Source organism: Pteropus medius, unplaced genomic scaffold (genome assembly GCF_902729225.1).
Source record: "Pteropus medius unplaced genomic scaffold, Ma_sr-lr_union100, whole genome shotgun sequence".
In the NCBI taxonomy this organism is placed as follows: domain Eukaryota; kingdom Metazoa; phylum Chordata; class Mammalia; order Chiroptera; family Pteropodidae; genus Pteropus; species Pteropus medius.
This window is the reverse complement of record NW_024342647.1, coordinates 6149071-6176515: the sequence shown is the minus strand read 5'-3', so window position 1 is coordinate 6176515 and position 27445 is coordinate 6149071. Positions and strand designations below refer to the sequence as shown.

Here is a 27445-nt window from a genome sequence, read left to right as displayed (position 1 = left end):
ATCTGAGTCCCATCATTCGTTCGACGAGGGTTGACTGAGGGCCTACTGTGTGCCAGGCCTGGAGAGAACAAAGTGGGCATATCTTCATGGCACTTACAGCCTGGTGACACACAAGGCTTCACCTGGCACACAGTAGGTCCTCAGAAAAGCTAGGTTGGTCTGATTGGGTGAGAAACTAAACATACGGCCCCAAAAGAAACGATAACATCCACAGGCATCATCCTTCAACCCCCTTACTCATTTGATCTGGAAGAATGCTAGAATTAGCAACAGAGGCATGCAAGTGAAAAGAACATAGACTGGGGATTCAGGCAGGACTGGAATTAAGTCGTTTCTTTCACTTGTCACTCGACCGTCCTTGGGTCAGCTGCTGCCTCTCTCAAAGCAGCATGCGTGAAAGGAGATTGCCCACTTCTCAGGGTCTTGTGGATTAAATGAGATCATGTGCATGAGGTCCAGAGCCTGTGCACACAGTAGGAGCTCAGCAAGTGGCAGAGCCCACTCTCCTCTTTTCCCTGGAGAGTCCCCATTGAGAAGGGAAACTAGGTGCAGAAAAGTTTTGTCCAAGGAGTTAAAAAAGAAAGTAAGAGAATGAAATGAACGCCGTAGAGCATGATTTGTATTCTGTACTGCTGGCAACAGTGGAATTCTCTTGGTCAGTTCTATAAATAGGAAGGCAGCAACCTTGAGAATGAGAGGAGGTTAATGCCTTTGATGAGAACACCACAGAGGGCTGGCGCCAGAGAGGGCCCACGAGGTCACGGAGTCTCCCACGCATTGCCCACCTCCAATATTTTACAAAAGGGGACCTGAGGTGGTAAGGGACAGAGAGGGTACAGCTATGAGAGGCATAGGAGGCCAGTCCTGGGCCAGCCCCTTCCCCTCGTCCCTTCGGTTTCCCCATCACAAGCCTGTAGGACCAGAAAATCTGACAGCCACGCATGCTTACACCATTCTAGAATCTCTGATATTGGCTTGTTTGGGGGTAAATGTGGGTTTTCAGTGGATACTAGAGAGCAAGAATATCACGATCCACTGCTGCTTGCTTTATTTTCTGCCCTATTCGCAGAGTGCCTGAAGCAAACCAAGATTCCTGGGACAGCCTCTCAGAATATGGTCTTGGTGCAGCAGCCATCAGAACCCCGCCGAAGGCTCCATCCACTACTCTCCAACTTCACTGAAATGTGTGTTTCGTGAGGGGAAGGTATGAAGGCTGGGGATGTTCTAACAAGTCTGTTTCTACCCGTCTTCATTGCCCCTTTGTCTCCATATCTACAAACAACTACTAGCTTATTTTAAACCGGGAAGGAAATTCCTGAGGAGAGCTGGCTGACGCATGCTTCCCTACTAACCCTTCCACCAGCTTTCCACTCCAATTCCCATGGCCACCTGGACCCCTGAGGCTCAGGACATCCAGGGAGCAGTCCCTGCTCACTGTTAGGTGCACCAGGCCATCCATTTCTCAAAAGAACTAAGGGCTTCTCTCACCAGAGCGAGTCTCCAAGCCTCTGTAGCAAGCAGCCTTAGGCAGCAGAGCAATTAGAGCTCTGCCCGAGAAGCAGTGACTGAGTTACATCCCATTGTGCCACTGGTTTGCTGAGTGACCTGGGGCTATAGCCTCTTCTCCCTGGGCCTCGGTTTTGCCAACTGGCAGTGAGCAGTTTGGACTCACTGATTGCTGAGGTCCTGCCCCAAGTTAAACTTCAGTGTCTTCTAGTTTGTGGCTGCATTTAGAAGGAAAGGCTTTATTGTCCTGCGTACTGGTCACAGGTCATGGTAGCAAAGATATCAGGGCTTTGTGGCATGCGGAGATAGACTCTAGGCAGTCCTGAGGGTTGTGCCAGAGTGACAGTCCTTAGTTTCCCCCAGGGCACTGGCTGGGTTGCTACCAGGTCCGTGAACCAGATCTTGAACCTGAGGGCTCTGAGTTTCCATACCATTTGGGCAGCGCCAAGAGAGTTTAAGAAAATACCAGAAGGGAGGATGGAGCATTTCAAGGTGTGGCAGGATGCGCACCCCAACTCTGCACTATCATCAGCAGTGGAAGACCTTCTAAGGGACCTGAGGGTAGGGAGACACCCCTCCAATGGGGGTGATAAACCACATCCAACCTCCACCTTAAAGGAACCTGCATGCTTTGCCTGTGCATGATGGTGACTGTCAACCACACCCCTCTCCCACTGTGGCAACCTGCAGAATCAGCCAGTCTCCTGCATTAATTGCTTATTAGCTGTGTCACCTCACACAAGTTACTGAATCTTTACGAAAAGATTCTCTCCTGTAAAATGAAGAACATAATTCCACTCTTTCTTAAGTAGAGGAGCCCTATTAACACAGTACCTATCACTTAAGAATTCAATGAGCTATGGCTAAAAAAAACAAAAACAAAAACCCATGAAATCTAGGGAGAGTCTACTGCAAGCAGAGTAGTCATCGGATGCTATGCTCCCATGCTTTTTATCATGTGTTTACTGGTGAAACTTGACCTAGGGGCTTGCCTGCATTCCACCAAGTCAGATCAGAGAAATCTCCATCTGACCGGGCAGATGGCATGGCTAAGATACTATCCATCACCAGATGATGATTCAGGCAGCATGATTATAAAAATGTAAATTATATGTGTATGTCTTCAAAGATAACAACTTGCTACTTGGATTAATGCTCTTAGGAGGCAAATCTGCCTCACTCAGCTCTTCAGAGCTGGCTCTGAAACCCCCAAATTGTAGACCAGGTTGATGTGATTCTCAGCTTTGCAGAGGACTGAGAAATAGACTGGAGAAGGCTACAGTGTAAAGGGACTGGTGGGTGTGTGTTAACACGGCAGGTGTGCATATGCTCCTTGTTCAAAAACATGTACCAAAGTGTGAGCACAAAGTGGACCACAAGGCTACATGATTACCAGACTACTGGGGCATGTACCAAAAAAAGCGTACTGGGAAAGTCCTGAGTAAAGACACATAATGGCGAGTCATTCGGCTTGTTTCAGGGTACAAACCTTGAGGAACAAGCTTGTCTCTTCTTGAAAACTGAGACGGATTCTCAACCTCAGGAAGGGAAGCTGGTCTGAGACTCAGGTTAGTGATTAGGAAGAGAGGAAAGGATGTTGCATGCCCACTCTTCCTGTCCCCACCTTGCCTGGGTGGCGCTTTGGGTCCAGACACACTGGCTACCAGCTCTGTCTCTGCTGACTTGTTGTCTGACACAAAGCAAATTACCTAACCTCTCTCTGCCAGTTTCTGCAATTAAAATGTAACTCCTGTGCATTTTTCACAATAGCCAAGATATGGAAGCAACCTAGGTGTCCATTGATAGATGATAGGATAGAGAAGTGGTACATATGTATAATGAAATATTATTAAGCCATAAAAAGGAATGAAATCTTGCCATTTGTAACAACATGGATGGACCCAGAGGGTATGACGCTGAGTGAAATAAGTCAGCTAGAGAATGACAAATACCATGTGATTTCACTTATATGTGGAATCTAAAAAACAAAATAAACAAACAAACAAAACAAACAAACTCATAGATACAAAGAACAAACCGATGGTCACCAGATGGGAGACAGGTTGGGGAGTGGATGAAAAAGGGATTAAGAAGTACAATTGCCAGTTATAAAAATAGTCATGGAGATGTAAAGTAAAGCATTGGGAATATAGTCAGTAATACTGTAATAACGGTGTAAGGTACCAGGTGGTTATAGATTTATCGTGTGATCACTTCATAAGGTATGTAATGTCTAATCACTATGTTGTACACCTGAAACTAATATAATGTTGTATGTCAGCTATAATTGAAAAATTAAATTAAAAAAATGAAACTGCTATAAAGATAGTTAAGATAAACTGTATAGTACCTGGCACATAAATGCATATGAATTCCTTTCTTGAGTCTGCCAGCTCCTTCTCCTAAGCACAGCCCTAGAAACTCTCTAGACCTCTAAATCTTATGGACGCAAATAAATGGGCAATTCTAAATTCTCTCTCCCAACTTTCCTCATCTTCATAAACATCCTTCTTTCTTTAATCCACACTTCTTCATATCTGTCCCACCTCTGATATTTAGCCCTTCTCCCACCACCTCCAGGAAGCCTTTCTAGATTGTAACGGACTCTCCTTCTCCAAGAGCACCCAGCACACTTCTATGAATTTGTTGCCATGCAGACCACAGCTACTGAATCAAATTCACACATCTTGTCTCTAAGACTACAAGTTCCTTGAGGCACATTGCATGTTCTATCGTTATAACCTCTCCCTGTTCCTTCTCATCCACTCCTTTACCCACCCATTCATTCATTCATTCATTCATTCATTCAACAAGATATTTACTGAGCTTTCTATAAGCCAGGCAGCCCCCAGGAATCTGTTCAAATGGGCTGCAGAAAGAGCAGTGCACTAGACTAGGGCTTAGGTAGCCCTGGGTCACCACGCCATGCTTCCCCACACTGTGTGAGCATACGCACCTCAGACTCACATGGAATTTGGAGAGAGAAGCAGAAGAGGGAGCGATTAAGAGCTACAGCCCGGGAGCCAGGCTGCAGGGGTTCCCATCTCAGCTCTGCCACCTGCCAACAGCAACCTGGGCAAATTACTTAACCATTCTGTGCCCGTTTCCCAGGCATAAGACAGGATAATAGTGGTATTATCTCATAGGGCGGTTGTGAGGATTAAATTAGTTAATATACATAAAGTGTTTAGGGCCTGGAACATAGGTAAGAGCTACAAGGGTTAGGAATTATTATTATAGAGAACTCAAGAGTGGAAGTCCCAACCCATCATCCATGGTAACCACTGCTACATTTTGGTGTCTGTCCTTCCGACTCGTTCTGTTCGTTTTATAAACATGTGGATGTACATATACGAAACTATTGTTGTCTATTTTGTTTCCATAAACTGACTCATGCTTAACATTTTCACTGACATTTTTTTCAACTATAAAAATGTATTTTGAGGACGTTTCCTCACCAGTTCAATGACATTAAGCACATTTCTTTCCGCATTAGATAGTATTTCCTGGCAGAGAGAGATGCAGTACCACTTAATTCCCACGCCCCTACTGCGGGACATTCAGGTTGCTTCTCGTTTTATTGCCAGCACAGACGATGCCGTAGCAACATGCTTTTATGTGCATCTTGGAGCACACTTGCCTCTAATTCTCTAGATCAGAGAAAGGTGGAACCACGGAGGCAGTGGGCAGTATTTTCTCTCACACAACCATGTCCCTCCCTGTTGTAATTTCGACAACCACCGCCTACACGAGGCAGCGCTATGACATCTGGGCCTATAGGTCTGACTACCCAGGGGACTTTCCAAGGATCTTGTCCCAAAGCAGAGTCACTCTGGTGCAGGGATGTGCCCTCCTTCGTGCTTTGTTCCACAGGCTCCAGAAATCTTCTAGTTTAGGCAAATCTTGGCCCTGTCTTCCAACTTCATGTGGGGACTAAAGTATTGCAAAGCACCAAGATAAAAAGGAGTCTTAAGGTGAGGAACCCCTGTGAGTTTTTCAGTGGAAGGTATACTCACTAGAAAGCCATGCCTAAAAAAAGTTCCACCTCTTCCTAGCTATGAGACTTTAGACAAGCTCCTTGAGCCCTCTGGGTCTCAGCTTTCTCACCTGTTAAATGAGGCAATTAATGCCTACCCTTAGGGACTGTCATGTAGACAAAATGAGGCCTGCACTAGATAATGTACACAAAGTATCTTGCACTGGGCTTGGTGCATAGTAGGCACTCAGCAAATGGTAGTTAATATTATCGATAACAGCAACATATAGTGATGACCACTTGGTTGGCTCCTCCCAACGCACAGATGAGAAAAGAGACTCTAGGTGGCACAGTGTCTTATGCAAGGTCACAGAGAGGATGATAAGAGGCGGGGCTTAGATTTGAATCCTGGACTCTCCAAACTTGTGCCTCTTTCACCAGCAGTTCAAAGGGGTTCAGATAACACAAAGCCAACCCTATGTCTTGGGCTCACGAGATAGACAAGGAGAGCGTCTAAAGAGGGGATGTGGGATTTACAGGCTGTGAACAAGTGAGAGACCCTGAAGTCCTGAATCCTTAGCTGGTGCCAGGAGCGCTTACATGAGCTGGAAAGACACCCCCGCCCCCCACCGCCACCACCACCACCATTCAGCTCCATTTCGAGGGAAGAAAGGAATTGGTGATGTGGGCTCTCTGCCCCAGTGGCATATTTTAATGTCATGAGAAAGTAAAGCCCTAATTAGCTCTCTGTCTTCAGAGCTCCTTCCCTCTGCATCATGTTCTTAACTGTGTTAATTACCTCTTACAGGGACCACTAACTGCAACGGCTTCCCAGCCTCCTCTCACAGCCTCTAAAATCAGTCTCTGCAAGGCAGTCAGCACATCCTTTTAAAATGCAAGCAGACCCTGTCCCTTCCTTGCCCCAAACTCTTCCACTGCTTCTGATGGAAAATGCAAACTCCTCCGCAGTGCATCTCAGGCCTGTGCAGCTGGCCCTGCTGCTTGGCCAGCCTCGTTTCCTGCCCCTGTCGCCAGGCCTTTCTTATAATATCAAGTGCTCCAAGTTATCTGGCCATGCTGCTCTCTGTCCCTGAAAGAACATATCTCAACATACCTATACAAGTGATTGTTTTATTCACATCTTTCTCAACAGATAGAGAAGGCAGAAAACTTCTGGTTTGGTCACAGATGTATCAATCAATATGAAAGGCAGATTGTGGGTGATTCCACATAAAATGAGAAACAATGAAGAAATGCAATGGAAATTGCCTTCTGCCATGAAATTGACTGCCTTCCTCTTGAAAATGAACACCGATGAGGAATAACACCTCTCTTGAAGTGGCAATAAGTTCTTTTGTAGAATCTAATAATGTATTAATTTCCCTTTCTGTCTTGGTTGCTAGGAAGCTCACAATTCCATTTAAATATAAAATACTATTCATATTAAAGGCAACACACATACATACACATTCTCTGTCTCTCTTTCCCTTTCTCTCTCTCTGTTTCTCCAAAATGATTTTCGATCTCTCCGCCTTTTTTCATGATTTGCTTTTCAGGTTAAGTCACTCAATTATTTTTGAGGTGGGAAGGAATACTAATTATAAACATATAAACAATAGGTAAATAGGATATGTAGAGTTTAAAGAGGATGTTAAATCACATCAATCACAAAAGAAATGCTCAATAAAACAACTGTCAAGTGGATAAATGGATGCTAAAGTCTCAAAGATTAGATACCTTGTACAAGCAGTTTGAGGCAGAGATACTTTCCACCAGCACTTGGGTAACAACTCTGCTTTCTTATCCTATCTCTCACCCTCCACTCTCCAGGAGCTGCTGTTGACTTTGGTCTAAGAACACATGTCATTTCTAAACTTTCTCTTAAACAAACGTCCCAAATTTGTTAGTCTCTATTCTTCTGGAATGTTGACATAGCAGGTAGTGACATAGCATGGTGGCTTCATTGTGAAGCCCCTGACATCTGTGTGCCCAACAGGGGGCCAGGATCTGGGGTAAAGCTGTGCCACGAAGTAGCCCATGTGCTCTGGCTCTTTCTAGACACCCCACCTCCTTAAGCTGCTGCTCCCTGGGGACAATCAATTGGACTGCACGGCAGCTGTGTGAGCCCATCCAAGACCCCTCATCTGAAAGGCAGCTCAACAGAAGGATCATGAAACAACACAACAGCATAAGTACAAAGCAAAGACCAGCAGAAGCAGATGATTAAACCACTGAGGAAACGTGCATGCACGGGGACAAAAGCCAGGGGAGATGGCCGGGGCGGGAAATATCGGTGTCTTCTTTTCTCCTTTTCAGTTTTCTTTAATGCTGTTTAAATTTGCGTTTAATTTGGGCCTTACAAAGTAGATTTTTAAAAAATCAACTGTTTGTTCCCTCCACTCTCTTTTCTTTATGAGTTTGACCTTCTCCAAAGGCTCAGTGTGAAGATACAGAAAGAAACATTTGCTCCACTGCTGGCAATGCCAGGATCCCAGAGGCTGAAACAGGGACCTGACATTTTGAAGCTCCTGCTCTCCAGTATCTTTGCTCCTAAATGTCTTGGTGAGTTAAGGCTATGCTAAAAGGAAAACCACAGAAGGATCAAAGAGAGGGAAATAACGTTGTCCTTGGGGATAATGGTATGAGAAATTTGCAAGACGGTCACCATCCCTTGCAAAATAACTCACCAGATGAGGACAGAGCAGATTCCAGATATTGATTCCTTTTTAATGCAATTCTTCAATTATCCACTAAGCCTGGCTTTCAGTCTCTCATAATTTAAGTAAATGCCTTTACGAATGTTCTTTTAAATTTCATCTCTTTATTCTTTTCTTTTTTTCTTTAGGGAAAAACTAACAAGATTCTGGGAGTCATAAATATAATCATTCGAGATAAACCTCAATGGCTTTGCAATAGAGTGTTTTGTTGCCTAGAATCAATGCCTACAGCACAACCATCCATCAGGAAAATCTATTCGTATCAATATCATTTTCTCAGTCCACGGGTGGCTACATGGTTGGGGTGTTCGTTTCTCTTTGCCAACTCTTTACATTCCTGTCCCTTGTCATCTCTTGTGCATTCTCAGTTAACAAGGGAAGAGGCTTCCAATTTAACTTACCCTCAGACTGAACAGTCAGAATTCAGCGTGGATGAATCAAGCATCTCCTAACAACTACTCAGCAGACATGACAAAGAAAATGACTGACAGATTTGATGACATGGAAATGCAAAACTCCTGTGATTAAATAGGTGTAAGACATTGATAAGTTATACACCGAAAATAAATAAATATGTGATAGATATGATAGACATTATACATGTATATAATGATGTATATAATGTACAATATTATATATGTTATGTATTTTATACATTACATTTAGTACATAAAGCTATACGAACAATAAACATGCAAAGGAGTTCAACTTCACTACTTAAGTCATGCAAATTAAAATAAGATACTTTTTAGTCTATCAGATTGGCAAAAGTGGAAAAGAAATATAATATCCAGTGTTGGCAAGGCTGAGGAAAAAAATGAGGCATCTCATACACTGCTAATGTTGGTAGGAGGGACTGTGAAAAAACAAACTCCCCAAGAACCATTTGGCAACAGCTATCAAAGCCTTAAAATCCCATCCATCCCCTGAGCCAATGCCACCTGTAGAAAGAGAACCCAAGGAATGACTAGAAATGTGCTTAGCGATTAATGTGAAGGATGTGTAAAGTAGCAATATGGATAATATTAAAAAGCCAAACTGTCCAACAAGGAGAAATTTGTTAAAGAAATCACGTACCTCTTTGCTATGATATAATACGCAATCATTAAAAATCACATTCTAAAAACATTTAGCAAGGTGGAGAAATAGTCACAATACACTATTTGATGAAAGAAGCAAACTTCGTAACTACATTCAGAATGGCAGTTTTGTAGAAAATTCCCACTATGAATTCACACTTATAGGTACACGGGGGACTAGAAAGACAGGAATCAAATTGCCAGTAGTGATCATTTCTGGGTGGAAGAAATTATCGATGATTTTTGTTTCCTTTGTGTTTTTCTGAGGTTTCTAAGTTTTCTAAATTGAACTTAGGTGTCTTAGGTAATTAAAACACAAGCACACATTTTAAAAGTCCAAGCTGACTCCTCTACTCCTCATGTTTCTTATAACACAGACAATATGGGCCTTTATTTGTCCAGTCTATAATGGGGTTGATGACCAGCAGCCTTTTACCCAAGGCCCAGGAGACCCTGTCTTCATCCTGCCCACACGACAGACAGTGTAGACAGATTCAGACTCCACCATTCAATGAGATGATTTCATAAGCTATGGGTTTAGCCTAATGGGGGTTGAGTTGAGGTCACAGTTATCTATTTAGGGAATGTACAAAATAAAATCCTGACAAAGGTCAGGGCATGATGAAAGAGATGAGAGAAGCAAAAAAAAGAGGCAAAGAGTGCCCAGTGCCGCCTCTGCCCTAAAGTCTAGTCAATAAGATGCATTGAGCTTGCGCGGGAAGGGGCAGGGTGGCCGTGGCCTGGGTTAACTGGTTCCTCGTGGCTCTTCTAGTCAAATGCCTGCAAAGCCGTTTCCATGAGGACAAAAATCAGGAAAGATATTTATAGAACCCCGGTTCTGGCCAGCACTGGACTGGGGTGCACACCCAAATTCTCAATGAGAAGCAGCCGAGAGCAGAGGCAATGAGCTTTGGAGGCAGGAAGACCTGGGTTCGAATCCCGGTCCTGCAACCTCTCACCTGTGTGCTGGTGGCTGGTCACTGGCCCCTCCTGATGCTCAGCTTCCCCTCCTCACAGGCTGTGGTAAAGAGTCAGTGGGGGGATTCACAAGAAGCCCTAGCAGAGATCCTGGTGGCACAAAGACCCTCCCTGGTGGCCATATTTATTAGTGTGCTCAGTATCATAAGCTTGTAAGCATCTTGTGTGTTATGGATTTTAAACCAGGTAGAGCATCGTCCAGGAGGAAAACAGACCCCAACACAGTGGTAATCATTAAATGTTCAGGTTAATAGAAGCATCCAGTGCTTTGACACATTCTCTATATGGTCATTAGTATTCCTATTTTAGAGATGAAGAAATTAAAAGTAACTTGCCTGTCATTTGACCACTATTTTCCTTACAATTTTATTGAAGAGAAATCTCAGAACCGGAGGGGTTAAGAAATTTGTTAAAGTTTCCACAGGTACAAAGTGGCAGATCAGGGCTTCAAACCCAGAGTGTCTGGCTTCAGGGCCCAGGCTCTAGCATCGTGGGATGTCCCCTCTCTCCGGTGTTGGAGTGATGACCACATTCCCTCAAGTCAACAAAACCTCTGCTGCTTTCCATTTCTGTGACAACAGGCAAGTGACAAACTCTTTTCAAGTTTGCAAAATGCAGTGATAAAAGTGGTACCTACCTCCAATCTGATAGGGCTGTCAAGAGGTTTAAATGAGTTTACACAGAGGACTGCAAACGGTGTCTGGCTCAATGCACAGGTTATTACTGACCAAGGAGTAACCCAAGGAAACACGAGGACCTATATTATCTGTGTCATGACAGTTGAAGCAGGCCTCCACACTGAGGGAACTGAGGGGAAGAAGAAAAGTTTTCCAGCTGTCCCCATCTGTGGGTATGAGGGCAGGTCTGCTAACAGGATACTTTGGGGCCCGGCCCACTGGGGCTGAAGGACTGGGGCTGAAGGTATCTACAGGTGGAGAAAAATAAAGCTTTGTTCCGCAGGACAGTGTATTGTTTGTCTGGCCAAGTGTGGACAGATAAGGCCAGTGTGTAGCTAAACGGGGATCAGATAGATTATGAGCAGCCCAAAGGACAGGTTAAGGGGCTCAGCCTCTGCCTTGCAGGCCTCCAGGTCCAGTGCAAGGCACTAATAAGCAGGGCATGGTTTGATCAGATACAAATTTAGAAGGTTAGCCCTGCCTCCAGGATGCTGAAAGGACTGGTGGGCAGACGAGCAGGAGGAGAGACAGAGAAACAGTGAGGAGACAGGCAATGCTATCTAGGGGGAAATTAAGGCGTGGGGTGGGGAGGCAGGTGAGTGGTGGTGTGAAGTGCTGGGGAGAGATCAAGCCTGGAGGGTCTAACCTCGCCACATCCCCAACGGGAGACCGTGAAGAGGAGCAGGTTAAGGTTACTAATGTGGGACATGAGCACGACCGGAAGGTGAGAGGAGAGGTGTCGCCAGAGGGTCAGCACTGAACCAGGATCCAGTACAAATAAAGATCGTTCTCAATACTGGAGAAGAGTTGAATATAGAAATAAGAATAAATAAATAAAGACACTAAAAAGAGGCACAGATCCTATTCACGGACAATAAGGGCTAGAAGGTGGGTGAAGATACTACTCAGGCGCAGTGAGGAAGGAATTTGAGGGCCATCTGAGCATCTTGACCTTTCCAATACACTTACAATCTCAGGTTTGGAAAGACTCTCAAAAGCGGGAGAGGATTCAGGAGAGTTGGGAGAAATCCGGGAAAGGTTTGGGGCCCCAAGGAGAAAGAGGAGGGAGGCAAAAAGAGAGAGATGGAGAAAAGGAAAAAGGTCGCGCTGAATCCAGACACAAAAAAGACACCACACCTTCCATCTGGGGCTAGAAGAACCTCCCCTGTCCCCAAGACTTTTACATGGGAGGGTGATTTCTGAAGGCTGGACCACTCTTCTTTTCTTAATCAGAAACTTCTTAATGAAGCCTCGCTTCAAATGTGGTTCAAATAAATTACAGGGCTTTTTTAAAGTGCAGATGCCCATGTTCTCAAATCACCACTTCCACCTGCATTAATTGCTCTAATAGGTTCTGGAAATAGCTTCCCCCTCCCCCTCCTCATCAGGCCCCCTGGGGAGCCCATCAGGGAAGGACGCTGGAAAACAAGGTTGGGGATGCAGCCTACCTGGATAACGCTGTCACACACCGGCCTCTGGACCATGAATCTGTCCTGCCTCCCCACATTTTTAAAGGGTGGTGGGGACACACAATTCCATCCCACCCCTGAGCTTGCATACTGCTGTGACATGGACATGCAGATGTGAAAATCCAGAGAGGAGACATTTTTAAATAAACAACGTGGGAACATCAACTACATTTCGTAAATGACTCTGCAATTCAAACTGCTATGACTGATCAGGAGGGCCCTGAGTCCCCGTATTTTCCTCCAATGGCACTTTTTTTTTTTTTCCAACTAAGCAGGCACAACAGAAGATTTTCAAAGCCGAGCGAATGCAGTCGATAACATTTTTCATTACAATGCTTGCGGCAGGACCTCCACAGCCATATTTTTCAAACTTTCAATGTTCAATGGCAACAAGGACTGTTAGTGAGGACTATGAGGCAGGTTCAAGGGGAGTCTGAGTCACAGAGAGGCAAAAGAGCCGCTCAAGGTCACAGCCAAGTACACTGTCAGATGAACACAAGTCCATCTCTAAAAGCCATCTCTCTAACCTCTTGGGTACAGACCTCCCTTTCCTAGACTTTCCAATATATCAGCTGACCTTGCACATCTGGGATCCTATTCCAGAACAGCTAAGGATAAGGACAGAGTGGGTCTGCTTCTCTGGTCAAGTCTATGTGGATAAATGGGGAAAGGGAAGCGGATCCTGAAGGAAGGCAGTGCTTCCCAGACCTGGTTAAGATTTGCCTGGGGCCTTGTTAATTTTCAGGCAAGCTGCACATGTGAACCACTGCTTCTAAGGTCCCAACACCCAGGTATCTGGAAACACTCCTTTTGATGTCACTGCACTATGTTCCTCCCTATAGCCTGCAGCTTCAGAATTTGGTAAAGAAGACATCTTGGGACTTGCTTATGGAGGCTGATATATTTGATTTGCATTCAAAGTTGAGAGGATGCTGATATTACAAAAACTCAGGTAGAGAAGAAACATAACTACGAAACTGGCTGCCAGCTGAAGCAAAACCACAGCCAATTTAGCAGAAGGAATACAAATTCTTAAAGGGGTAAGGAGGCAAGGGGGCTGGGACTGGAAAAGAAGAAAAAATAAACCCATTTATGCATTCTCAATAGAGAACAAGCAGCTTTTAAACATACAAATGATTAGCAGGAACTTGGCCTTCACCTGACACGTTAGGGCTTCTTAAAATCTGAACAGTGTTATTGTTGCTTTTAAAAAACAAAAAGCCAGAAAACATACTTCACCCAAAATTGGTTCACTGATTGCTTCAGAAAGAATAAATATTTATATTTTGAAATCACAGGCACAGTCAGGCTTGGTAAATAACCTACCTTTAGAAATGTGGCTTTAAAATTAAGAGCAAAGTGACAAATGAAATAACCAAAGGGGTCTCATAGGGTGGAGCTGGGCTGCAGAGGATGAGAAAAGCTGTTGCCCACTTGGGCACAGACCACATTTTTTTAAAGGCTTTTCACTAAAACAGTTGACCCTTAAACAATGCGGGGGTTAGGGGTGCCAACGCCTGTGCAGCTGAAAATCCAAGTATAACTAAAGTCAGCCCTCTACGTACTAGGATTCCCAACCTCCAGTTGACCCTTGACCAAGGCGGGTTTGAACTGCATAAGTCAAATGAAAAAAATCTATGTATAAGTGGACCGGCACAGTTCAGACCAGCCTTGTTCAAGGGTCAGTCGCAATGGTAGAGGGTATCCTATCTACCAAATTTTTTATACCTATTAAGTCATTTGATCCCCACAGCCATCCCAGGAAGGAGAAAGGTGGAAGGTCGCTATGCCTATTTCACAGTTCCAAGGACCGAGATTCAGAAATGCCACGTGATGTACCCACAGCCACATGGCCAGCTTCACGGTAAAGCATATACTAGAGCCTATGGCTTTCCTCAGTTTCCTATCCAGCACCCACTACGTTGCAACCCACGGACTTTCTTCAGATATCACACTCAGGAACCAAGGCATCCTGAACTCACCAGCACTGCATCGAGAGGTCATTTCATTACGGCAAATATTTATTTAGTTATTAAAGCACCTATTATGTGACCAGCACTGTGGAGGTGCTGGGGTATGTGAGTGAGCAATGCAGGTAAAATTGCAGTTCTCGGAGCTTACCTGTAGCAAGAAAGGCAGACAATAGACATAGGGAAACATCCTTTAGACAAGTGTACTGAAGAAAGTTGGATCAGGGTAAGGGGATGGAAGGGTAGGGTGGGGGTGAGGGGTGCTGCCTTGAAGAGGGAGGCAGGACTGTGAAGATATGCAAATGTCACAGCACTTAAAACACTGGGTGACTTCTCCGAGTGGCTCCATGTCCCCCTACGGCTCTCCGAGGGCAGGGGCATGTCCCGTTCATCTCTGACTTCCAAGTACCAACCTCAGGCCTTACAGTGGTAAGTGCTGCTCAGAGCACGTATGTACAAAATGGTTATACATGACGACAGGCCGGGCTAACACATGCCACTCGCCCTTGATGTGTGGGCATCAGACTCCCTACCTAGTAAAATGAAGCCTTTGGATGGTTCTTAAAAGGCCCCAAAATATCAAGCACAAAATGTGCCATCTGACTGCCTTCCAGCAAGGGGTTGGCATTGCCTTCCAGGAGGCCGGCTACAAAACCCTAGGGCTGGGTTCCCACAGGGAAGTAAGGCAGAAGGGCTGCCTAGTTTCTAATCCCAGTAGTGAACTTGGGCTAGTCAATTTTACCTCCTTGAGCATGACCCTCCTCACTTCCCTGCCTCCCCTAGGAGAGAGGAAGCACCTGGCACATAGTAGGCACGCACTAACGTCAGCCTCCTCTCTTCCCAAATGAGTTCCAGTAAAGCAAAGTTCACTGGCCTCATGGTGCTGCCTCCTGCAGCTGGCGCCCGGGGTGCACTATAAACAGTCTGATTCCTGCTCCTTGCACTCTTTCCTGTAGAAGTAAAATGGAATGCAGCACAGGAATCTAAAAGGCTGCCCCACCCTGGAGCACAATTAGAAGTCGGAGAGAGCTCAGTGTTAACATCAGCTTCTTGCTTGGGGGGTTTAAAGATAAGGAAGAAAAAGGGTTGGTTTTGAAAAATTTGTATTTCAGCTTTCAGCCACCTCCAGCCATTTTAAGGCCATTCCTTCTAATCAGAGTCTCTGGTCTTTGCCAGGCTCTAGTCTGGGGTCCCTGAGCAGTGGACTTCCAGGTCATCAAAGATCCTTGCTGGAAAGCCAGTTGGAGCCTAATCCCCCATGGATGGCTGCTTCAGTGCAAAGCCCTCTGCAGGGCAGAGTGGGGATTATGACTTGGAGTAGACTAACATGTACTGTGGGCACAGACAGATAGGCCTGTGAGAGGCTACGTGTGCCGTGTGGCTGAAGTAGGCAGAGGTGGGAAACAACAATGCATACGCACACGCACAATCCAGTTGGTTGGGAGTTAAAGGATCATACTTATCTCTGCAGCTCCATCCAAATGATGACTCCGTGGCAGGTAATAAACAACACTGGGTTTGTCAGAAATAGGGCGGGGGTAACGGAACAACTAGAAGCTAGTGCCGGAGTGATTCTAAATTTCTTTCATGCTCAGCTTAAAGTCAGGAGGCAGGAATCTTCTACTATAAGAATATCAATTCTTAAAAAATAAAGGCATTCTCTTCCTCCCGACAAAGTGCTTCTTTGACTTGAATAACAAATAACCAGTTGAAAGCATTTTTACAGAGGCACTGTCATTTTCTAAAACCTTGAGGATCAGCTTGAGCCAAATAGACGAGACTAAATTAAAGAAATGGACCCTCTCAAGGTACTGCATCACACTCTGGGTCCAGCGCACAACACCTATTCAAAAAAGGGTTTATTAATAGTGAGCTTTCACCCTGCCGCTGTTGACAAGATCCACAGGACCCAAGAAGGAGTGCAGAGCAGAGGAAAGTCTGTGCATACCCATGAACACACTGGCCATCGTTTCCAAATTGGAATACAGGAATGACACCAGGGGGAGAAGCTGCATTTCAGATACAAAGTTGGAAGTGGTAAAAATTTGTAATGGCCTCAGCTAGCCAAGTACAATAGAAAAATGACAAATGTGTCATTTAGAACACGCTGGACCAAATACAATGTTTTATATTCATATGGTTGGATTCTTCCTGAGCTATTATGCAAAGGAAGGGAGGGTCTGATAACCCTAATTAAGTGAAAGTACCAGCCACTATTTTTAACTTCTGGAACATTTCAAATTCTAATATGCTCCTTGGATGTACCCAGGGGGATGTGGAGACTATAATGAAACCGTTTAATTTTTATCAAGATGAAACACACAGATACATACACACATCCCAGCAGCAGCTGGATACCCCGCGTTCTACTCCCCACTACCTGCAGAATCAGAGAAACAGGCGGGTTAAATGAATTTGATTTTGAGTGCTCACAGGGTAGTGCTGTGCATGCCACAATCTTATTGTCATTTTCTCATTTACTCTGGAATGGCACCAGGGTTGGTGTTCTTGGGTCGAGGGAGAGCAGTCAAGTTCTCATCAGTACAGTGTGTAACCCATCAATTTCCTAATTTAGTAGGAGGCTACACAAAGTGCCAAGATTCTCATCTCCTAATCTTTAGCCAACTTTCTTCACTATGTTGTAAATGAAAGCAATTTCAAAAGAATAAGAAAACATCGCATTAGACATTCTAAATGCATTCTGTGGAGCACTTGCCGAGCGAATCATAGACTGAGCTGGAAAGGGCATTGGGCAGCCCCTTGCCCATCCACCCCAGAACACAGAGAGGGTCAGTGACTGGCCCAAAGTCACACAGCAAGCGTGTGGCAGAGCCCAATGCAACATCTCTGGTCTGTGGACTCCTTGGCCAATTTATCAAGCACTTTTGGCTGAAAAACTTTGAAAGGTCTCCTTTTTTATTATTATTAGTTTGGCTCCTGTTCATTCAAGATAGAGTTTTCAAAAATCAAATGTTTCAACATAATTGCAAATAGTAACTGGCTTGCCTTATCTGGACCTGTCACTGCTGATTTAGCAAACAGGCTTCAAGGGAGGGATGGGAGCCCCAGTGGACAGTGGATAAAATCCTCACTGAACTGCTCTGGGTAACAATGAACGCTTGACTTGTCAGAGAGAAGTGGAAAACACTTTCTATGTTCAATCCCCTCTGTTCACTGGGAGGAGATGACTCTTTCTAACTCATAAACTCTTAAGTAACTTGATTCCTAAATTTAAATTTCTTTTTATTACACACACAATTAATCTCTCCTTTGAAAAGCTCAGAGGATCTTTTCCCCCTCTTTTTACCTGCAGAAGGAAAATAGATTTTATTGAAAACATCTCCTTAATAGCGAAAACATGAAAACAACCTATTGACAGATGAATGGAGAAAGTAAGTGTGGTATATATGCATACACGCATGCACGCGCATGCACACACACACACACACACACACACGCACACAGAGAAATATTATTCAGCCATAAAAAAGGAAAACCTGCCATTTGTGACACCATGAATGAACCTGGAGGACATTATACTAAGTCCTCCAATAAGCCAGACACATAAAGATAAGATCTCGCTTATATGTGGAATCTAAAAAAGTTGAAACCACAGAAGTAGAGAATAGAATGGTGGTTGCAGGGGACAAGGAGTGCGGGAAGTGGGGAGATGTTAGTCAAAAGGTACAAACTTTCAACTATAAGATGAAGTAAGTTCTAATGCACAGCATGGTGACAAAATAGTTAAAAATTCTGTATTATATACTTGGAAAGTTGCGAAGAGGGTACATCTTAAGTGTTCTTAACACAAAAATAAAATAATTATGTTTTTTTACGTATCTAGGTGGTGGATAGGTTAATTAGCTTCATTATGGTAACCATTTAACAATGTATAGGTATATCAAATCATCACGTGTACACCTTAAATATATACAACTTTTATTTTTCAGGTATACCTCAATAAAGCTGGGGGAGGAAGCAAAATAAACAAACAAACACAGTCAGCCCTCTCTATCCACAGGTAATAGAAACACAGACCGAAGGGATGGTTACCAGAAAGGGGGAGGGGATGGGTGAAAAAGGGGGAGGGAGATATAGTCGGTAATACCGTGGTAAGTTTGCATGGTGACAAACCATCACTAGAATTAGTGGTATGATCACATGGTAAGGGATAAAAATGTTGAATCGCTATATTGTACACCGGCAACTAATATAATTAATATAGTATTGCATACCAACTACACTTAAATTTAAAAAAAGATTTTTTAAAGAAGGGCCAACTAAGGGACTTGAGCACCCTGGGAATTTGGTATCTGCAGGGCATCTTAGAGCCAATCCCCCATGGATATAGAAGGACGACTATAAATAAAGAAAATAAAACTGAAGAAGAAGAAAACACATCTGCTACTAAGTACAATGTGGTGCCTTGCAAAAGAAAAAGGATATAAGCAGAAGTGGTGACATTTGAATAAAGTCTGAACTTTAGTTAATAGGAACTTTAGCTAATAGGAATGTACCTTCACCATAAAACCCTCGACGTAGTGCCCTAGAGCACTGTAGCTTATAAAAAAGGGCTGGGAGTGGAAATTCGGGTTAAGGGCAGTCTGTACGTAGTAGAGAAGCCGGGCCTCTTTTGGCTTTCAGTTAAGGCACTGAATACCCTTAATTTCGGGGAAATGTGTCAACAGCTCCAGGTGTTCTTCTACATTGTCCCTGAGACGGCCTGCCCATCCTGCAACCCTGAGGTGCTAGTGGAGGCCACGGAAACAGATTCCGCCTCCTCCGTTTTAAATTCCACCCACGGAAAGTCTGTCTCCCTCTCTCACTGGAGTTAAGGTGACACAAAGCACTCATTTTGCCTGTTGCTTCTGAAGGGTCCAAAGGGGTGCATTCAGGCAGGTTATGTGTCTGGCATTAGCCAGAAGAAAGGCACCCCTGAGGAATGACCTCAATATGCCTTAGCAGACACCTCCAGAGGATAAGTGACAGGGACAAAGGGGGCTGCTCAGCTCATACAGGCTCCCACACATCCAAGGACAGTTCTGCTCCTATTAACCAACCTCTCCCTTTGGCAAGGATTAGTTCTGGGGCTTCAAAACTCATGCCGTGGGAGAGTCTGGGTTTTACCCTGGAACCGATAAGAGTAAATATACGAGCTAAATAAGGCCTAGTGCTGCTGTGAGTTACAGAGTAACAGTACCTCAGTGTAGTTCAGGGAGGTGTAGACAGAAGGTGCAGAGCATCCTTGACAAAATGAGGGAGGGCCAAGCTGAAACTCTCAGCCACGCGGCTCCAGCCTTACAGGCACGGCTGAGTCTGGGGTGCGATTTGAAAGGAAAGCGCGTGTCCTTAATGTCCAGGTTACCTGAGGCCTTCCCAAAATCTATCAATCGTGATGATTAAGTTACCCAAGTCTTTTTAAATGGCCACTAAAAGTGAATCTACATTTATAAATGACCATTTGGATCAAGTAGCTTTCGAGTATAAATTTAGCATCTGGGAATTCCAGACCTTTTAGGGCTAAAGGCTAATGAATTATTTCTTTATAAATATATGGAACATCATTAAAGGGAAAAGATTGATGTGGGATGGGGGGAGACAGAAAGGAGGATGGGGACGTGAAACCCACAAGGAGTTTTGTCCACTGCAACAGCCCCCTCCCAGCCTCCAACAATGTAAACCAATCGGCCTTTTTCTGGAAGCAGCAAATAAGTTTCCAAAATCCCCAGGGACCTCCCTGAGGCACACATGGGTTGAGAAGCAAATAAGGGACGTCAAGGTCATAGATGAGACAGTCATGTCCCAGGAGAATAGTCAGGAAGTGGGCTCCAGACGCACCTGGCCACAGGTCACTGACTAGCACATAGGAAGCAGCCCTGGATCTCTGCTGTCTAAGCGTTTGCCAGCAGCCAGCAGGCCCTCAGCTGGCATTCAAGACACCTGTACTGAGGAGGACCGGAGGCAGGGTTAAGGAATGGGGTTGTGAGAAGCTGGGTCACAGGCCAGCCCAAACCTCCAAAAGAAGCATTTTGTCTGCAGAAGCAAAGTGTGCCACTGTTTGTTTTCTTCAAAACTCCTTCTTGCATGCAAAGGTGGCATGTGTGTGTGCGTATGTATGTGTGAACGCCTGCAAGGCATCTTTGAATCCACACATAGACCGAAATTATCCATCTCATATTCCAACTGGTTTCCAATAGCCCTAGGCATATGATTAGCAAACACACACATTCCTTTAAACAGCACAGTTAAATTCTTAGGAGCTTGTTGTCATAAGGTTATTTTTCTCAATTAACAGACATAAAAAGAACAACTCCTCTCAAGGGAGTGGAGGATTTGCTTTTGACATTCAAGCAGGGGCCTCACTTCCAACAAGGTTAGGGACACTTAACTAGTCCTGTTGCTCCATATCCCAAGCGCAGAACTGGAGGGTCAGAGAGGACAAGTGACTTATCCTGGGACATACATTCTGGTCCATAAACTGCAGGTCAGGCCAGAGCTCTGTTGATCACCAGAACACCCTCCTTGGACCACTTGGAGCTAATAAAACTTCCTTTCAGGGTCAAAAGCCTACAAAACGAGAATAACAACAGTAGAAGCAGAGGACACCCACTGATTACCAACCATATACTAAGCGGAGACCTTATCTCTTTTAATGTTCATAAGAATCCACAACCCCTTTCACACTTTGTGATCATACCTTTGCCCGAATATTTGATGTCTGTCTCTCATCCACTACTAGCTTTTATGCCCAACGAAGGCAGGGTCCGCGTCTGCTTTGCCCATCATATTCTCAGTGTCTGGGATCTGTTTGTCCAATAAACCAGATGTTTCTTTTTTAATAAAAAAACAGTTTTAAGAAACATGGAGCCCAGAAAGGTCAAGTGATTGCCTAAGGACACACAGCATGGAGCTACTACCACCATGTGTAACTGCGCCACTCTGCCTTGAACTCATCCCCAAACCAGGACCATACCTTGACGGCCTCAGCGTGGGTCACCCGGGACAGGGATTTGTCGTTGACACGCAGAATCTGGTCCCCAACTCGCAGCCCTTCCTTTTCAGCCAGAGAGCCTGGCTCCACCAGCGACACATAGATGCCCACGCCATGCTCCGAGCCCCCGCGGATACTGAAGCCCAAGCCCTCGTGGGCCTTGGCGCGACGCAGGCTCACCAGGCGCACCTCCCCCGGCCCCGCGCCGTCGGGGCCGCCCCAAGCGGGTTGCCTGTAGGGGGCGGTGGCGGGTAGATAGAGGCCCTCGGCCGTGTACTGGTCGAAGAGGAGCTGGTCCGAGCGCGGGATGACCAGACGCAGCATGGGCAGCAGGCGCCGCTTGACCGGGCTGTCCAGCAGCACGCGCAGAGTGCTCACCAGGTCGAAGACGTTGCGGCGCGCGTGGTACGCGTTCAGGCAGTGCGTGAACTGCTCCCGCTCCGCCTCGCTCAGCAGCGCAGTCAGTGCCTGGTGCAGCTGGCGCACATTGGCAGACAGCAATCGCAGCCCCGCGCCCCCTCCGCCGCTCGCCCCGGCCGCCGAGCCCAGCGAGCCGGTGGAGGACGAGCTCACCGACAGGCCGTCCAGCTGCGCGTTCATCTCCTCGCCGAGGCCCGGGCGGACTCGCGGCACGCGGTGGAGCAGCTGCTGCACTCGCCGGCACCGGCGCGACAGCTGGATCCTGGAGAGCGCAGATTTCGCCGCTGGAATCTGGGTTTGGGGGAGGATCCAGGGGCGCGGAAACAGCGTCTGAATCTTGGGGAGATCGCGGAGACCGCTGCTAGGGTCCCGGGCACGCAAAGACAGAGGAGAGAGAGTCGAGAAATTAGAGTCTGCGGGACGCAGAGACGGCGGCTGGAGTCCGCGCGAGGTGGAGACGGCGACGGGATCCCGGGTGACAAGGAGTTGGCGGCTGGAGCTCGGAGGTCGCGGAGACTGCGGCTGGAGTCTGGAGTGAACGCAGAGACAGCAGCTACATTCTGCAGGGCACAGAGACGACGGGTGGCTGGAGTCCGGGGCGCAGCAAAGCTGAACGCCCCGTCACACCATGCCCGGGGCTCCCCCAGCCAGGCCGCCCGTTCCACTTGGGCTGGGGGACCCCAAAGTCATAAATTAGGGTCCGGGGTGCTCTAATCCCAGACTCCGCCGAATTGAAGCCGGTGGAGCCGCGCGGCCGTCCGGCAGGGGGTGCGGGGCATGTCCGGGGCAGCCCCAGGATGCAGCAGCCCGGGGATCCCCGCGCCCCTGCACCGCCCGGGCGCAGACAAGAGCCGCGTGGACTCGAGCCCGGACTTTGCGAACTGTTGAGCCGCCCGAGGCCGATCTTCCAGCGAGTTCCGACGCCGTCGCGGTCACCAGCCCGGCCTCGGCCCCACCCCCTTGCCCCTCCCCCTCCCCGCCCCTTTCCCCCACGGGCTCTTCAGGAAATGACGTCCCGCCTAGCGCCTGGCGGTTGCCTGGAGACGGGGTGAAACAGTTCAGCCCCAGGGAAGAAAGGGGTGAAAGTGGGGGTAGGGGTGGGAGGACCTCTGGGGGCACTGCGAGCCCCTTGCAAATCGAAGGCAAGCCTCAAAAACTGTGCTCTTCCGCGATCGAAGCGTGTGCATCAGATCGCTTCGGAGCAATTAGCCAGTTAGCTAATTCACGACTGTAGTGGGAAATAGTCAACTTTTTGCCTCTAAAATATTGAACGCTTCAGGCTCAGTTTTCTACCTTAAAACGTTGCTCTCCCCTCTGGCACGCACTGACATGCAAATTCAAGTATTTATGTGGACGACCGTTCGGCACCTACTGTGTTCAAGAGATATATACAAGCATATACTGGTGCCTGCGGGAGCCAACTCCTGTGCAGTGATAGATCAGACTGGACCCCTGCTCAGTCTCCAGTAGGTGAGAAAGCCGTTTTCGGAAAAATAAAATGTGCAAATACACGCGCGCGAACACGCACGCACACACACACACACACACACACACAAATATGTGTGCACATAAATCTAGTGAAATCTGAATAAAGGGGGTGGATTGTATCAACGTCAATGTTCAGTTGTGATCTTGTCAACATCGAGGGAAACTGGGTGAAGGGTACATGGAATGTTTATGTATTATTTTTTACAACTGCATGTGAATCTACAATTATCTCAAAAAAATTTAAATATATATAAAATGGGTTGAGGAAAGATATTCTATGCCTTTCCATCCAAGACAAAATGGGAAGATACTCCAAGGCATGGCACAGAGCCTCTCACCTCCCATCCCACTCCCTTAAATACAATCTAAGTGAAAGCATCTGCTTTTATTCAAAGGTGGTTTTCTAAGGAGCCAGTAGTGTTCCCCACACACCACACACACACACTCACACACATGCGCTCCAACCCGAATTGCCTCTCCTAAGCTATTTTCTATAGAAAGCTATATTTTCCCTGAAAACATTCTGTAATTGCCATTGCAGAACCATCTGACTTCTATCTGGGTGAGGGAGAGATGCGTTATCACTGGAAAAAGTAGCTTTGAGCTGGACCTGGAAGGCTGCAGCATTCATTCATTCATTCATTCATTTACTTATTTGATCACTCTTTATTCAACATTTTCCAACCACCTATTCTGTGCTGGATTATGTGCTGGGTGCTGGAAATCCCAGTTATAAAGATAAAATCTCTGACCTCAAGGTGGTCACAGTCTTGTAGAAAAGACCATATAAATAAAGTTAAAAACCACTATAATGATTGCATTAATAGCTGAGAGAGCCCAGGTTTAGGAGAGGAGAAAATGATAAAGACTTTATTAATCAAAGAGGTGACATCTGAATGAAGGCGCCTAAGAGGAAAAGACTTTCCTTTTTACATGATGGGGAACCATGAAGGATTTTCAACACTGTTGGCTTAGTGCATTTCCAAAGCTGAGGCTAGGAATCGAAGGTATATTATTATCCCCCCAAATCCTCAGTTCTCTTCTTTACTTCCCTAAAACAGACCTAGATTAAGTTAATGCCCAATGAACAGGGTATCTTAAATAGCCAATTAAGCTACATCTGTCTTACAGCTTTAAGTTTAGTGGTTAATAATGTGTATACTTCTCAACTGCTGTTGAAGCCTTCGATGCCAAAGATATGTAAGAAAAAAAGCAATCTTCTCCACCCCCAAAATATATTAATGGCATATCTCAAAATGCCACCCGGCAAGGCTTAATTGTATGCAGTTCAGGTTTACTGCAAATGTATTTCATGCTTAGCTTTCACTTAGTTTGTGTTCTAATTATAATTACTGTGATTGGCTTGATAAATGCATCTCAGGAGCTAAGATCCCCATTCCCAGCATTTTATTTCTGTGCACAAGATGTTTGCAGAAACTACCTTGCACCAGGTCTTAGCAGAAAAAGAAACACTTTCTTCTGCAAACATCAGAAACCATCATAGGATGCTATTTAATTTCATAGAGGCTGATTTGGGAGGGCAGACAAGTACAAGAGCATGGAAAAATAACTCGTTGGGGTTTCTTCCATCCATCTTGCATAACCACCTTCGTATCAGTTTGCAGTGTGTCCCCTCGGTGAGACGCAGCGTGTAACTGTGCTCAAACCTCGAGAATCCTATTTCATGTCTGAAGATGTGCTTGTCGTTCGGAAGTAAGCTCTTGGAAATCCAAGATGCCTGGGCTCCAGAGGGCTGCACTGCCTCTGTCTGGCCTTCAAGACCTAGAAGGAAAACCTGAGTCCATGAGCGGACCTGGCCTCGGTTGCATACTGCCCTCTTCAGAAGGAAAATATTATTCTCTCGTGTGTGCTGCAGGCTTCCCTTTGCTGTCTTTACCAAAGCCGCTTTCAATAGTTCATTATTTGTCCAGCTTTGGCAAATCAATGCCCTTCTCGTTTGCTCCTGGAAAACCTTGAACACATTAGAGCAGTTGAAAAGACAGGGAAGAATGAATTTTACTCAACTCAGAAGTGCTCTGTGTTGAGCTGCATTTTTGGTGGTAGTTTGATTATTGCGTTTGTTTTAACCGATACAACATATCAAGTTGTACTCTGGATATCAAGCAGAAAACCCTTATTCCACTCTCAGAATGTCCCTTTGCTAAGTGAGTGACCCAAGGCAAATGTAAAATGGAGTTTCTAAACTCCCCTTCTCATCTGTAAAATGGAGTTTCTAAACTCCCCTGTCTCCCCAGAGGTAGCTGTAAGCGCCACGTCCTGTGCAGTGAATGAAGGCACACTGCTACTCATAGGGTATGATAAAGTTGTTCTTTATTTTCTTCTATTTTTTATGACAATCTTAAAAAGCCTTTCTCTATTTCATAGTCATTTGGAGCTTCTCCCCTTCTCTCTTATCTACTGGAATATATCCTTAGAAGCCAATAGAGATTAATTTAATTTGAGCTGCATTTCCTATGGGACATATAGAAGAGCATAGTTAATGTTTACTGAGTGCCAGATACTGTTTTAAACGTTTGTATCTTAACTCATTCAATCCTCCCAACTCCTCTGTAAACAGAGACACCACCACTACCACCATCATCATCATCATCCTGGTAAAAACAGCCAAGAAAATGAGACATAGGGACATATGTCTAAGTTTACAGAGGTAGTTAATAGAAGAGTTGGGATTTGAACCCAGGCAGCCTGGCTCCAGAGTTCTTACCCAGCCAAATGTTTAGTTCAAAGATTCTAGATAGGAATGGTATGAAGACCACGTTCTCTTGAAAGTTGGGCTGGGAATGTCTGAGCTTAAAGAGTCGCTGCCCACTAATGATCCCTGGGTGGTAAGCTGACATTTTATAGTGGGTACAATGAGCAGGGATTTAAGAAGGAGAGGATTCAACGCTATCTGATGTAGGGTGTCGAGGTCCCTAGAGAAAGGAGATTAGCAACTGGACTTATCACTTGTGCTCCAGGACCACAGCTTGTCTCTTCGTTACAGTGTCAGTGGGCATGGTATCAGCAGAGAAAATGGAAACATTTGCCTCTCTGACTGGTAGATAATGCAGACAATGTTGATGGAAGTGCAGGGCAATAAGAGAGAGGTGAGAAAAAGAGAAAGCACAAAAACATCGGGAAAAGAGGAGAAATACAGGTATTTATCTTGGTCTTGGTGTAATCTCCAGAGTCTGTCTCTGGTCACAGAGAATCGTGTGATGTTCGTGCTGGAGGACGGTTCGAGCATAGAGTTGATCTCCAGGTTCAAATTCCATCTCTGATATTCTCTGCCTATATAACCTTGAGCAAGTCATGGAGGGCTTTTGCACCGGAGAGCCCTTACCTATGAAATGGGGACAGTGGCATTGTCAGCATTATTACAAATATTGATCGAGATTGTGTATGCGAAGTGCTCATCCCTCTGCCTGGCACATACCAGATGCTCCCACAATGCTTGGCACCCACCTTGGTTAAAGCCCTCCCCACGTGGGAGGCCCTCAAGAACAGGCCCTTTTCTCTGTGCCTGGTTTTCAGCCTCAGGATGAGCACCTAGTGTGTGTTCATTACTTATTTGTTGAATGAATCCTTAGTTCCCTCCCTCCCCGATTCTGTGTTACAGATAGGACAATCAAGGGCCAGAGAAGGTTACTGCCTTGTCCACCATCCCAGTGGGAGCCAGTGGTGTCATACCAGACTCTCATTAGTAGCAAAAAGGAAAATATACTGAGTACTTGCAGACAGCTAAGCACTTTATAGGCATCCATTCTTTTGATTCTCACAACAGTCCTGAAGAAATAGACATTACTACTACCTTTACTTTACAGATGAGGAAGCTGAATGTCTGCGCTATGAGGTCGTTTCCCAAAGTCTGTACTGTTAACAACCCACCAGGCTAGACCCACTGCACACACACTCATTGCATCTTGTTTTAAGACAGATGGGATTGAAGCTGACATCTCTCCCATAGCTGTGGGAGAAATAGCGAACTAAAACAATTGCAATAATAAATAGCAGGAAGCCAATTTGTGGGCTGGAAAGAGGCAGAACAGTGGAAGTGACCTTATCAGGCCTACTGTGCTATAATCCGATTGCTATGAAGTCTGGAAGAGCTTCTTTAATCAGGGGATTATTTATTGGTTGCACTGGGACACTCACTCCCCACATCAGCTTGGTT

General features: G+C 45.6%; 1 protein-coding gene across 7 annotated transcripts in view; it reads right to left on the bottom strand.

The window, feature by feature from the left end:
* The window catches only part of WHRN (whirlin), a 79505-nt gene extending 56772 nt beyond the window's left edge, over window positions 1-22733 (bottom strand). For all 7 annotated transcript variants that reach the window (XM_039866802.1, XM_039866804.1, XM_039866806.1 and 4 more), the window contains exon 1: window positions 21346-22733. In XM_039866802.1, coding sequence (XP_039722736.1) covers window positions 21346-21963 — 618 coding nt within the window. In that variant the 5' untranslated portion in view covers window positions 21964-22733. The remainder of the gene's footprint in view (window positions 1-21345) is intronic.
* Window positions 22734-27445: the final 4712 nt, after the last annotated feature.